We start from the raw sequence: 13,191 nt of genomic DNA on the forward strand, positions 1-13,191 counted from the left end.
AATACTGAAAGATATGTTTGACCTTGACAAAACATCTCAAGGTCGACCCATTCTCTATTACTGGAACTTTCAACACTATCCCACATTTTTCACAATATCAAGAATATACTCAAATGCTTAACACAGTAGCCACTTGGATGACTTCAAATGGCATTGATCCCACTCCATCTGCTGATAAGGAATATTAGATATTTTGCAAAGGTCCCAAAAATATAGAGAGTGAAACATTTAAATGATTTGTCAAAATTAACCTAGCATAAATATATTAGCTAGTTTTCTCTTCTGCATTGCTTTAATTACCATATGAAACTGAAGTCAGCAGGGATTTGAATATTACATCTATAAATCAAAGCAAAACTAAGTGGGAGAGACCTTGTGCCGTGATGAGAGGCTCTGCTTTGACATGTTGTGACTTTAGATGAATGGTTGTCATCACAAGGAATTAAATATGTAGTAATAAACAAAGCAACCACCACAGGATGTCAATAATTGCAGCATCCCTTGAATAGTATACCTGACGGTTCCCTTTCTCGACTTAAAGCATGACAGATAAGTGCGTGCGACTTAAAGTGTGAAACCATTTTAAGACATGAAGAAGATACAAAAGTATCTCAGAGCCTATAGTTTGGTGATGCTCACACAGTCTGCTACATAAAATATGTCTCCCAGTGGTTGGGCGGGTAACTCGCAACAAGAACTGACAATCAAAAGGAAAAACACTTTTTGAACTTTCCAACCCTAATCACCCACTGATTCCAGCATAAATGAGGCCACTCCACCCAGCCATGTTAACACTCATATTGCTCGAGGCACGGGCCGAGGAGGTGGAGTTGCAGCAATCTTTGACTCAAGTTTACTTATCAATACTAAACCAAAATGTAATTATACCTCTTTTGAAAGCCTCGTTTTTAGTCTTACGCATCCGACCTGGAAAACTTTGCAGCCAATCTTATTTGTTACAGTGTATCGTGCACCAGGTCCTTATTCAGAATTCTTATCAGAATTCTCTGAGTTTTTATCAACTTTGGTTCTTAAAACAGACAAAGTAATTATCGTAGGTGACTTTAATATTCATGTTGACGATGATAAAAATAGCCTTACTGTTGCATTTAACTCTATATTAGATTCTGTTGGTTTCTGTCAGAGTGTAAATAAACCAACCCACTGTTATAATCACACTCTCGACCTTGTTCTGACTTATGGTATTGAAATTGAGCAACTATTAGTCGAACCGCATAATCCTGCTTTATCCGACCATTTCTTAGTAACTTTTGAAGTACTGTTACTAGACTACAAAGCATTAGTCAAAAGCTCTTGCAGCAGAAACCTATCTGTTAGTGCTATAGCCACATTTAAGGAAGAGATTCAACCAATACTTAACTCGATAGCATGTCTGCATGTAGGGGAGGAAACTTATACAAAATGTACACCACCCCAAATTGATCATGTTGTTGATAGTGCTATAGATGCGCTGCGAATAAAATTAGACTCTGTTGCTCCTTTGAAAAAGAAGAAAATAAAACAACATAGATTAGCTCCATGGCATAATGCCGAAACTCGCAAAATAAAGCAAAAGTCTAGACAACTTGAAAGGATATGGCGTTCCACTAAACTTGAAGAATCTCGTTTAATTTGGCATATTACTCTCAATGAATATAAGAAAGCACTGCGTAAAGCGAGAGCAGCCTACTACTCTTCATTAATAGATGAGAATAAGAATAATGCAAGATTTCTTTTCAGCACTGTAGCCAGGCTGACAGAGAGCCACAGCTCGATTGAGCCTTCTATTCCCTTAGCACTCAGTAGTAATGATTTTATGTGCTTTTTTAACGATAAAATTGTTACTCTTAGAAACAAAATTAATGACCTCTTGCCTTCGACCAGTATAGTGTTATCAACAGCTCCCGGAATCGTAAGTTCTAATATTACACTAGATAGTAAACTAGAATGCTTTTCAGCCATTAACCTTGAACAATTACATTCAATGATTCTCTCTTCTAAACCATCAACGTGCATGTTAGACCCAATTCCAACTAAGCTGTTGAAGGAAGTTTTTCCATTAATTAGCACTTCTTTATTAAATATTATGAATATGTCTTTATTATCAGGCTATGTTCCACAATCATTCAAAGTAGCAGTGATAAAACCGCTTCTTAAAAAGCACAACCTCGATCCAGAGGTTTTAGCCAACTATAGACCTATTTCTAATCTTCCGTTCCTCTCAAAAATTCTTGAGAAAGCGGTCGCAAAACAGTTGTGTGATTACTTAAAAAACAATGATTTATTTGAAGATTTTCAGTCTGGCTTTAGAACACATCATAGCACAGAGACAGCTCTGGTTAAAGTCACAAATGATATTCTAATAGCCTCAGACAAGGGACTTGTCTCTATTCTTGTTTTGCTCGATCTTAGTGCTGCATTTGATACTATCGACCATGATATCCTATTGCAAAGACTAGAGCACTTAGTTGGCATACAGGGAACTGCTTTAGGCTGGTTTAGGTCCTATCTATCTGAACGCTCTCAGTTTGTACGTGTTAACGATGAATCTTCCACGCAAACCAAAGTTAGCCATGGAGTGCCACAGGGCTCAGTGCTCGGACCTATTTTGTTCACATTATATATGCTTCCGTTAGGCAATATTATAAGGAATCATTCTGTAAACTTTCATTGTTATGCGGATGATACTCAACTATATTTATCAATCAAGCCTGATGAAATGCCTTAAGGACTTAAAAACATGGATGACCTTAAACTTTTTGATGTTAAACACGACCAAAACTGAAGTTATTGTACTTGGCCCGAAGAATCTACGAAACAAATTATCTAAAGACATACTAACTATGGATGGCATTAATTTGGCCTCCAGTGAGACTGTAAGGAATCTTGGTGTTATATTTGATCAGGATTTATCCTTTAACGCCCACATAAAATCAATTTCAAGGACCGCCTACTTCCATCTACGTAACATTGCAAAAATCAGGCATATCTTGCCTCAAAACGATGCAGAGAAACTAGTCCATGCATTTGTTACTTCTAGGCTGGATTATTGTAACTCTTTATTATCAGGGAGTACCAAGAAGTCAATCAAGTCGCTTCAGCTGATTCAAAATGCTGCGGCTCGTGTACTAACCAGAGTTAGGAAAAGGGACCACATTACTCCTGTTCTGGCTGCCTTACACTGGCTCCCTATAGAACACAGGATAGAATGTAAAATTCTTCTTCTCGCCTACAAAGCCCTTAATGGGCAGGCGCCATCTTACCTTAAAGAACTCATTATACCCTACTGTCCTACTAGGGCATTGCGTTCCAAGAATGCAGGGTTGTTGGTTGTTCCTAGAATCTTTAAAAGTACAATGGGAGCCAGAGCCTTTTCTTATCAAGCTCCACATTTGTGGAATCAGCTTCCAGTTTGTGTTCGGGCGGCAGACACCCTATCCGTTTTTAAGAGTGCACTTAAGACCTTCCTTTTTGATAAAGCTTATAGTTAGGGCTGATTAGATTCAGCCCCTAGTTTTGCTGATATAGGCTTAGTTTGTCGGGGGACATCTTACTTCGTCCTTCTCTCTGTCTATACCCGTGTACACTCATGTTCCGATTAACCCAGCTTCCCCAAATGTCTTTCTTTTTGGTGTCTATATACGCTGGGATCCGGAGTCATGGATGATCCTGCGGTCCTGTGTCCTGGATCGCGAGCCCTGGATCGCGAGTCGTGGCTGTGGTCCTGGATCATCGGTCCTGGATGGATATCCTCGTGGATTCATCTTCCTATTATACACACATGCATTTCCAAACATTTGGACTACCTATGTTGCAAATGTATTATCTTTTCAATTTACACACGGCATCTATTGCACGTCTGTCCGTCCTGGGAGAGGGATCCCTCCTCTGTTGCTCTTCCTGAGGTTTCTCCCATTTTTCCCTTTAAACTGGGTTTTCTTTGGAAGTTTTTCCTTGTACGATGTGAGGGTCTAAGGACAGAGGGTGTCGTATTGTCATACTGATATTCTGTACACACTGTGAAGACCACTGAGACAAATGTAACATTTGTGATATTGGGCTATATAAATAAACATTGATTGATTGATTGATTGATTCCATTCACCATTTACACTGACTGAGAAACTGTTATGCCTCATTTGATCATTTTGACAGTTTACATCAAATTATACAATGGATAAAAAGAAAGTGAAGGATTGCAACTATGAAGTGTGTGTGTGTGTGTGTGTGTGTGTGTGTGTGTGTGTGTGTGTGTGTGTGTGTGTGTGTGTGTGTGTGTGTGTGTGTGTGTGTGTGTGTGTGTGTGTGTGTGTGTGTGTGTGTGTGTGTGTGTGTGTGTGTGTGTGTGTGTGTGTGGTTCTTAGTTGTATATTGAGGTCAATGAAACTCAGCTCAGGGCAACAGAGTCTTTCCATTAAAAGAACATGTAGCAAAAGACTAAAGACAAATTAAACTGCTTCCGAAATTAAAGTAGAAGATCAGACTGACCTTAGATTGCACCCCCCACCCCCAAACACACACTATTCATAATAAAGGTATAACAGATAATAAAGTATTACTACACGTGTCTCTTTTGATGGCCGGGTCACTGGCTTTCTATCTTTTTAGATGACTGAATAAGAGACACAGGTAAAGGCAGATAGACGCACGCACGCACACGCACACGCACGCACACACACACACACACTGGGGTGGGTGGGGCACCTGGGAAATTACGCCTGGTGCTGCTACTGCCTCAAGCATGAAATTGAAACCATCCGACAATGCAACTCAATAGATCCTTCCCGTTCATATTCCAAAACAATTAACTAGCACAACCTCCTGCCTCCATGCTATAATCCGCTGACCTGACTATTGTCTCGGCAACATGGATAAGGAAAAGACCACCCCAGTGGACGGAAACAGGTGGAACTGATGACAGCAAGGAAAGAGAGCGTTGAAAGGGAGTTGCAAGTTTCAACTTTCGTTGTCAAAACACGGCTCGCTTCACAGTAGTGTGACTTTCAAATGTTGCAGATTGTCATATTGGCCGTCTTACCATAAAACAATTGCTTATTATTAACACCCCAAGCTTCCTCCTATATTAAAACATTCAGGAGGCTCTATAATACATAAGTTGCAATACCTGTTTGACTAAAACATACCAAGACAAGTAGCAGTTTTTAATATTTTGGCTTCAATGTTCCCCCCTTTATTGCTTTAATTACCATACGGAAAAAAAAAATGTTAGAAATGTTTCGATATGAGCTCCATAAATCGAGGCTACACAAAGTGGGAGAGGAGTCTTGCTGTGATGAGACGCTCTGCTTTGACAGTTTGTCTTCAGATGAATGGCTTTCATCAGATGGAATTAAATAAGCAGAAAAGTTTGCAGTTTTAATGCCCTATGGTGTTTGGTGAGTTGGTAAAGAAATCTGATCAGACGATATGTAAAAACTCCTAAGTCATTAAGACGTAGAGCTATTTTTACAACATTTAAACATGAATTTGACTCTGCTTAAACTAATACAATACTTTTTTAATAAGGTAATGACTACAGGGCTCTTCACTGCATAAATGGAAATCTGACTGGTTTCATATCATAAAAGAAGAAGGGTTTTATCTTTGTCTTTCCCTCCATTATGTTTTCCAATGAGTTGGAAGGCTTCTCTGTACAACCTTTGTCAGCATGCCTCTGAGTATGAAACATGAGTATACTTGTTATGATGAGATTTCTTACACTGATGATACAAGACTTTTGTGTTATGAATATAAAATATCCTCCAAATCAAACAAAGCTTAAGCGCTTTTTTCTCTCTATATTTAACATTTTGAAGCATCACTTGGGACTGCTGGGATATTGTCATATGTTGGTCCAATATGTGGCTCGGTGTTCAATAACCTTTATCTACACAGATACGCTCGGGTGACTAGAAGAGCGCTTTTGAATCCCTGGAGGATATGCAGCAGCAGAGCCAAAAGAGTGTGCGCACATAGAGATGGAGTTTAAACAACGCCTGAGTGTCTAGGCAGCTCCTCTAATCAGCGCTGATTGTCGACTGCCGGATCTCTCCGATGCCACTTAGAGTAAATGGATGCCGACTTTATAATGTTTAGAACCCAGAAAATCTGAGCTTTTGATGTCTGGCAAATGGATTATGAACATGGGCATACACAGCATAGCGCATTATGTCAATTCAGTTGACGTGTAGAAACACACAGATGACCCGATGAAAGTCCATAATGACTCTATTTTTTGGTCTTTAGCGTCAGGTACAATTCCCTAAATTAGTAACAAGCACAGGATTCATTAAGATCTGGATGTGAATTGTTTATGAGAGTAAAACAATAAAACAAACCTTTTTTTGTGATCAACAGCACAAAAACATGCACAGTTTATCTCATAGTGAATTATAAATAGTAATGTGTTTATATACCTGTTAGTGTGGGTATGTTGTGTAAATGTACGGTTATCTCACACAATTTGGAACCAACAAAGGCATTGCATTTACACATTATCCAAGCTTGAAGTTGTTTTTCTTTTGTGGCTATTTCAAGTTTGACTAAATGAATCAGATAAACCACATGAAATCCAAAAATGTGGATTGTTTGTTTATTTGTGCTGTCTGCACTTCTGATCTGTGCAGAACAGTGTGTTCAGACATGCACATGCTTCCGTGCATCACCTGATTGAGTATTTCCCCCAGAATCCCCTCGAGGCCCAGTTTAATTTTCAGATGTGTAATTACAGACAACTCCTGAGGATCCTGTGTATCTCTGTGTGTGTGTGTTTGTGGTTTTAGAGGCATCATTGGAGGTCCATAGTTAATCAGCAGTCTACTAGAGGTCTTAGGGATCAGCCCATTGATTGCCTCCCAGAGAAATCAATTCAACCAAAGGCATCACTTCAACTGAATTCAGTTTAAAAAGTGGAGGACATACAGCAGGGGAGACCAGGAGGAGGGAGAACAGGATGTGAGAGATGTTCAACAGAGGGTGAAAGGACATGGCAAGGGTCCGAAACATAGTCATTGCATGGTTGTATCTATATGGGATTATAGGCTGACATGTGACACTGTGCTCCATTATCAAAACACCAACACTGGGAATATCTCTTGGAAGAGGCTTCTTGGAGAGTCGAAGGTATGCTCAGGCTTACTAAAGCTGAACTGGAAGCTTGTTGTATCCCAAACAACTTACTACTATATTATATTTTGGATTGGTAAACCATCCGTGAACAATGACTTGGTAGAGCTTTGTTAGCAATCTGAGATTTATTTTCAAAATTGTAACATTTATATAGGTAATTACCACTTAAATATATATGTTTTGGACTCAATTGATTGGATTATTAATAGAGCTGAAACAATTACTCAATGAAAAAGTATGTTTAGTCCATTTAAATGTTATTTTTTATTAAACTCTAATCTGAGTTTTGTATTGACAAAAAAGTACATTATAAGAAATCAATAAAACTTGTAGTAAATGGAAACAATACATAAATGGATCATTTTATAACATGTACTTTTAAGACTACAGATAACTCAATTTATCGAATAATTTGTTTCCATGTGGCTTAACTTTGGCAATTTTCATCTAATATACTATACTATACTATTTTATATGAAAAGCATGCACACAATCTGCTGCATGCCAACAACCATATGCAGCTTTGAAGATCAATATGGCAGAGAAAGTTAGAGGACTCACAGCATCCGACCTTGATTAGATATAATGACACTTAACCACAAGTCCACTAATCTGATGAAATGACTTACAGATTCACCATGTGATGAATAATTAATACAAGCATCGACCATAGACACACTTACGCAGATGCACACTCATACCCTTTATAGATATGTACATCTATACGCCACACTCACAAGTCCTTGACCTATCAAAATCTGACTTATTACTTTGAGAATCTTCAAAGGGCTCTTTGATCACCTCTTCGAAAATCATCTTAATAGAAACTGTACAAATTAGCTGACCTGTAGATACAGCAATATGGAAAGTTCAGTGATAAGACAGAAGGGGAGAGACTGACCTCTACAACAGTTCTGCTCTGTTCTGTGACTTATCTTGGAGGAAACACTGATGGGACATTCATCCCTGTGAAATGACACTACATTTGACTTTATCTCTGGATTCTTCTCCTGCCTCAGGAGCCGACTGGATTCAAAAGTGATGATTGCTTGTGATTTTCACAAAACACCATTCAACTTGACTGATTACTAATGAAAGGCTTTTAAACTCTGCAAGAGACCTGGTCAAAGCCACTACAGAACAATGTTGGTGTTATGACACAATACAGCTCTTCTACTAGTGTGAGGCAGGGTTTTACAACTCTGGACAGTCACCATGTCATTCAAATGTTTAAAGTAGGCGCTATATTACCTGGATTGCATCACTGGATAAACCACATTTGTTGTTGTCAATGGCGGAATTTGCCAACACAGATGTCTGAATGAGAAGTCTTTGTTTAGTCAATCTACGCAAGGTTTGTTAATCTTACTTAAGTCTTTAGTCCTAAGAATTTACAATGATTTAATAAAGCAACAGGACATTGCATTGATTTAAACACATTTTTTTAGAGCATAGTTTTTTAAGCTTCCCTGTCTAAAATCCAGAAAAAAATCATCAATTTATATCTCAAAACTCACCGAATCCTCTATCAAAACCATCAGCATCTCCTTAACCCAAATTTGAGTCAAAACAATGCATACAGTGGACATTTTATACATTTATTTCTCAAGTATTTTCTCACTCAGTTCATATTTTTCGAAGACACAGAAGACTCAAGTTTTTGGTGTCTTATCTAAACCCTTTTTACCATGAAGTTGAGGCTTGAATATACAAAGTTCAAAGTCAAGTTTACGATCTCAGGAGAGATTTTGTGAAAAGACCTGTGTCAGTATAATAATGTAACTGATTCGTCGCATCTTTTGAACAAGTAAAAAACGTCATGCACTTTGAAATTACAGATTTAATATACAGGAAGTACATTCCTAAGGGAATCAGTAATGAATAATAATATCTAAACCTTCCTTTTGCGAGCCAGCTCAGTGGCTAGAGAAGAGAAATGTTGGAACACTGAGACTGAGCAACCTTGGGAGTATTTTATGCTCAAGGAAATGTGTGAGTGCGTGCAAGTGTTTGTGCTAAAACACACAAGACGGACAAGTTACATCATGCTGGTGTGTGACACGGTTTTAGAAACGTGTGTATTGTTGAAGACTTTCATTCACAACACTCATACAAACACACATAATAACTGGTAATACATTCTAGACTAGTCCAATGTGTGAAAGTTGGTTTGTATTTGAGTTTGTCAGCTACTTACTGCAGATTGCATCAGCCTCGTCTGAACCGTCTGCACACTCTGGTTCTCCGTCACAGCGCCACCTAGCAGGGACGCACTGTCCGTTCTTACAGGCAAAGTCTGTGGTCGCACATGTCTTCTTTGCTGTGGAGACAAAAGATAACAAAATACATTACTCTATGATAAAAGAAACAACAAATTATTAAACACCGAAATTGTCTGAATCCCGTACACAAGCTAGACACACTGACAAGTGAAGACAATGTGTTCAAGAACTAAGCAGTGAGGAAACATGGCAAAAAGTTTGATAATCCACTTAACAAGTCAACAAGGCTAAGCAATTAAAACTTAACTTCAAGTCAAGAGTAATTCCACCAACCAAGTTCAAACCAATTTTGCAGTCCTACTTTGCTTTACCCAGCGTGTTCAAGTGCAACTTGTAACAGGAGACATGAGGGAATAAGAGGTATTTCATTAGCCAGCCTTTGTTAGTCCGAGACAAATAAGTGGATCAGAGTTGTTAACTCAGACGAGACTTTGCAGTATCTTAGCCAGACTGAGCCACCTACTTTTACATTACATTACATGTTACTTGTTAGATGCTTTTATCCAAAGCGACTTACATACTCAACACTGTGGACAATCCCCACAGGAGCAATTTGGGGTGAAGTGTCTTGCCCAGGGACACAATGACATGCTGACTGCAGTGGGGTTTGAACCTGTGAACCCCTGATCCCAACACCAAGGCTCTATCCACTGCGCCACACGCCACCTTAAGGGCATGAGGGGCATGAGGGTCTATGACATTTAAAAAAAAGATGAAAACGTTTCAGGTTTCCTGCTAAATCCAATCTGATGTTTGAAATGTTTTAATAAAATGAGGATCGGACCTGTAGGTTAGATCAATCAGAAGTAATGAAATGTATTTGTGAAATAAGATATGTGTGGGTATAGCAACATATTATATTTGACAACTGGGAAAACATTTATAGAATTATCTGATGAGGAAATCCATCTGGAGCTTGCAGAGTGATGCTCTGTTTTAAATCTGAGCAGTTTGCACTGTATGAGCAGTGTATTGACAGCTTTAGTAGTGTGCACGATTGTGTTGGATATAGGGTGCAGTGACTAAGCATGTCATGTGATCAGAGCAGCACCCCTCTAGTGGCCTGCCTGAACTGGCTCAGAGGTTTTGCTCCATTCGATCCACATTCAGGGTCAGACCCAGTCTTTGTTGAACCAGCTCTGGTTTTGTAAAGCAGCTTCCCTGATAGCCTTTGAACTCCGAAGGTTTTGTGCAGTCCCTTACTCCAAGCAAGGAGAAAATTGAATCACTTGAGTCTGTCACGGGTAGAGGCAAAACAAATATTTGTTTGACAGCAAGAGCCACTGAACAAGAGAAAGCACTCGCCTGTCGTGTTAGTAATTCTTCACCATGATGAAATATACTTTACAATGAAGGGTCTGACAAGTGGAAAAACAGTGTGTGTGTGTGTGTGTTAGTGTTGCACGGTGTACCGATACTTGAAAGGTACCGCGATACCCTTCCGTTAAAAACGGTACGATTCCTCCGTTTCATTAGTATCGGTACTTTAAGAATGACGGGGAAAAGTACTCCGGTGAGAAAGCGCCGTTTTAATAAGAGCCGTGTGTATTCAGCGCTCTGCTTCCACTCCCTGCACTGCAGCCGTGCCTGCAGTCCCGCCCCTCTCAAGCACGCTCTAAGTGCCTCCCCTCTCTCGTGCACTCGGCCACGCTCTAGCTGCCAGAGCATGTGAGAAAACGAGAAGCATGGCTGCAAGTGGGAGTGCAACTGCCGCTGCGCCTCGGCTTGTTGACAAAAAAGACGCCAGAAGCAAAATTTGGAAGTATTTGAGCTATATCTCTGACAGTGAGGGCAAGCATACGGACACCACGAGGCCTGTCTGTGAGAAATGTTCTAGATCCCTGCAAACCAAGGGAGCCAACACATCAGACTTGGCTAAGCACCCGCCGACCGGCATCCAGAGCTGTTTAAAGAATTTAAAGACAAACAGGTTAGCGAATGTGATAGATTAGGGGTTCCCAACCTTTATTGTGCCAAGGACCGGCAGATAGGCTACATTAAAAAAAAATTGCGGACCGGTTGTCAATTTTAACTGATTTTAATATTTACTCACCACCTGTAGCAACTAGTGTTGTCACGATACCAACATTTTGGTTTCGATACCGATACCAAGTCAAGAATTGCAATTCCGATTCTTTTTCGATACTTTTCTTAAAAAAAGGGAAACATGGAATATCGGCTTTAAAATTAGGAATAACAGATGATTTTAGCAGTCAGAACAATCAATCAATCAATCAATCAATGTTTATTTATATAGCCCAATATCACAAATGTTACATTTGTCTCAGTGGTCTTCACAGTGTGTACAGAATATCAGTATGACAATACGACACCCTCTGTCCTTAGACCCTCACATCGTACAAGGAAAAACTTCCAAAGAAAACCCAGTTTAAAGGGAAAAATGGGAGAAACCTCAGGGAGAGCCACAGAGGAGGGATCCCTCTCCCAGGACGGACAGACGTGCAATATATGCCATGTGTAAATTGAAAAGATAATACATTTGCAACATAGGTAGTCCAGATGTTTGGAAATGCATGTGTGTATAATAGGAAGATGAATCCACGAGGATATCCATCCAGGACCGATGATCCAGGACCACAGCCACGAGAACAACTAAAGCAGCAGTGTTACTAAGAACAGAAACGCCAAAGAGTCACATCTAATATAAATATATATAAAAGCATTTATTTTAATTGTGTAGCAGTGAGTTTAACATTTTGGCAGCACTGTTGAGCATTTTGAAAATGTATTTTCATGCCTCTGTGCAAGGCTTAGTCTTTCTATCTTTATAGCCACTGGTGTAAAGTAACTAAATTCATAAACTCAAGTACTACTTGGGTACAATTTTGAGATACTTGTACTTTATTTAAGTATTTCAATGTTTCTTTTGCTACTTTGTACTTCTAATCCACTACAGTTCAGAAATAATGGTGTACTTTCCCTCCACTACATGTATTTAATCCCTTTAGTTACTTCACAGATCTGGATGAATGATGTGAAATATAATCAAGTGTTAAATCAGACTTTAGTTCCACCTGGAGTAAATCCACCAGCTACCCTGCAGTCTACAAAGTCATTCAAACTAGCTGCACATTTACCAGCTTTGAGAACACTTTCATGATCAATCATTATAAAACATATCATATATATTATTCTGAAATGGACCAATCTGCACAATGACTACTTTTACTGTCGCTACTTTAATACTTTTACTTGAGGAACATTTTGAATGCAGTACTTTTACTGTAACAGAGTATTCCTACACTCTGGTGCTTCTAGTACAAGACCTGAGCACTTCTACTTTTACTGTCGCTACTTTAACTATATTTTGATGATAATACTTTTGTACTTTTATTTGAGGAACATTTTGATTGCAGGATTGTTCCTACATTCTGGTACTTCTACTTTAACTCAAGTACAAGACCTGGGTACTTCTACTTTTACTCAAGTACAAGATATATAGGCTACTTATACCACCTCCGTTTATAGCCTATGAAAAAAACTAATAGAAAACGAAGGCTAAAGCTAACGTTAGCAGATAGTGATGCTAGTTTGCTAGTTAAGTTTGCTCAACGATAATATTGCGACAGAAAAACTTTTCAGTGCACATCACGCTCTGCTGCTCCGACAGGAAGCTCTGCTCTGAACATCTGAACGGCCCGTTCACAGACTTCTGGCGTCTTTTTTGTCAACAAGCCGAGGCACAGCGGCAGTTGCACTCCCACTTGCAGCCATGCTTCTCGTTTTCTCACATGCTCTGGCAGCTAGCGCGTGGCCGCGT

The 13,191-nt window shown here is 39.3% G+C and overlaps 1 protein-coding gene across 5 annotated transcripts in view; it reads right to left on the reverse strand.

Annotated features, from left to right (window-relative positions):
• The window catches only part of lrp8 (low density lipoprotein receptor-related protein 8, apolipoprotein e receptor), a 194,126-nt gene that overhangs the window by 94,417 nt on the left and 86,518 nt on the right, over positions 1 to 13,191 (reverse strand). For all 5 annotated transcript variants that reach the window (XM_034081089.2, XM_034081093.1, XM_034081090.2 and 2 more), the window contains exon 3: positions 9,326 to 9,448. In XM_034081089.2, coding sequence (XP_033936980.1) covers positions 9,326 to 9,448 — 123 coding nt within the window. The remainder of the gene's footprint in view (positions 1 to 9,325; positions 9,449 to 13,191) is intronic.

This window comes from Pseudochaenichthys georgianus, chromosome 4 (assembly GCF_902827115.2).
Source record: "Pseudochaenichthys georgianus chromosome 4, fPseGeo1.2, whole genome shotgun sequence".
NCBI classification, from domain to species: Eukaryota; Metazoa; Chordata; class Actinopteri; order Perciformes; family Channichthyidae; genus Pseudochaenichthys; species Pseudochaenichthys georgianus.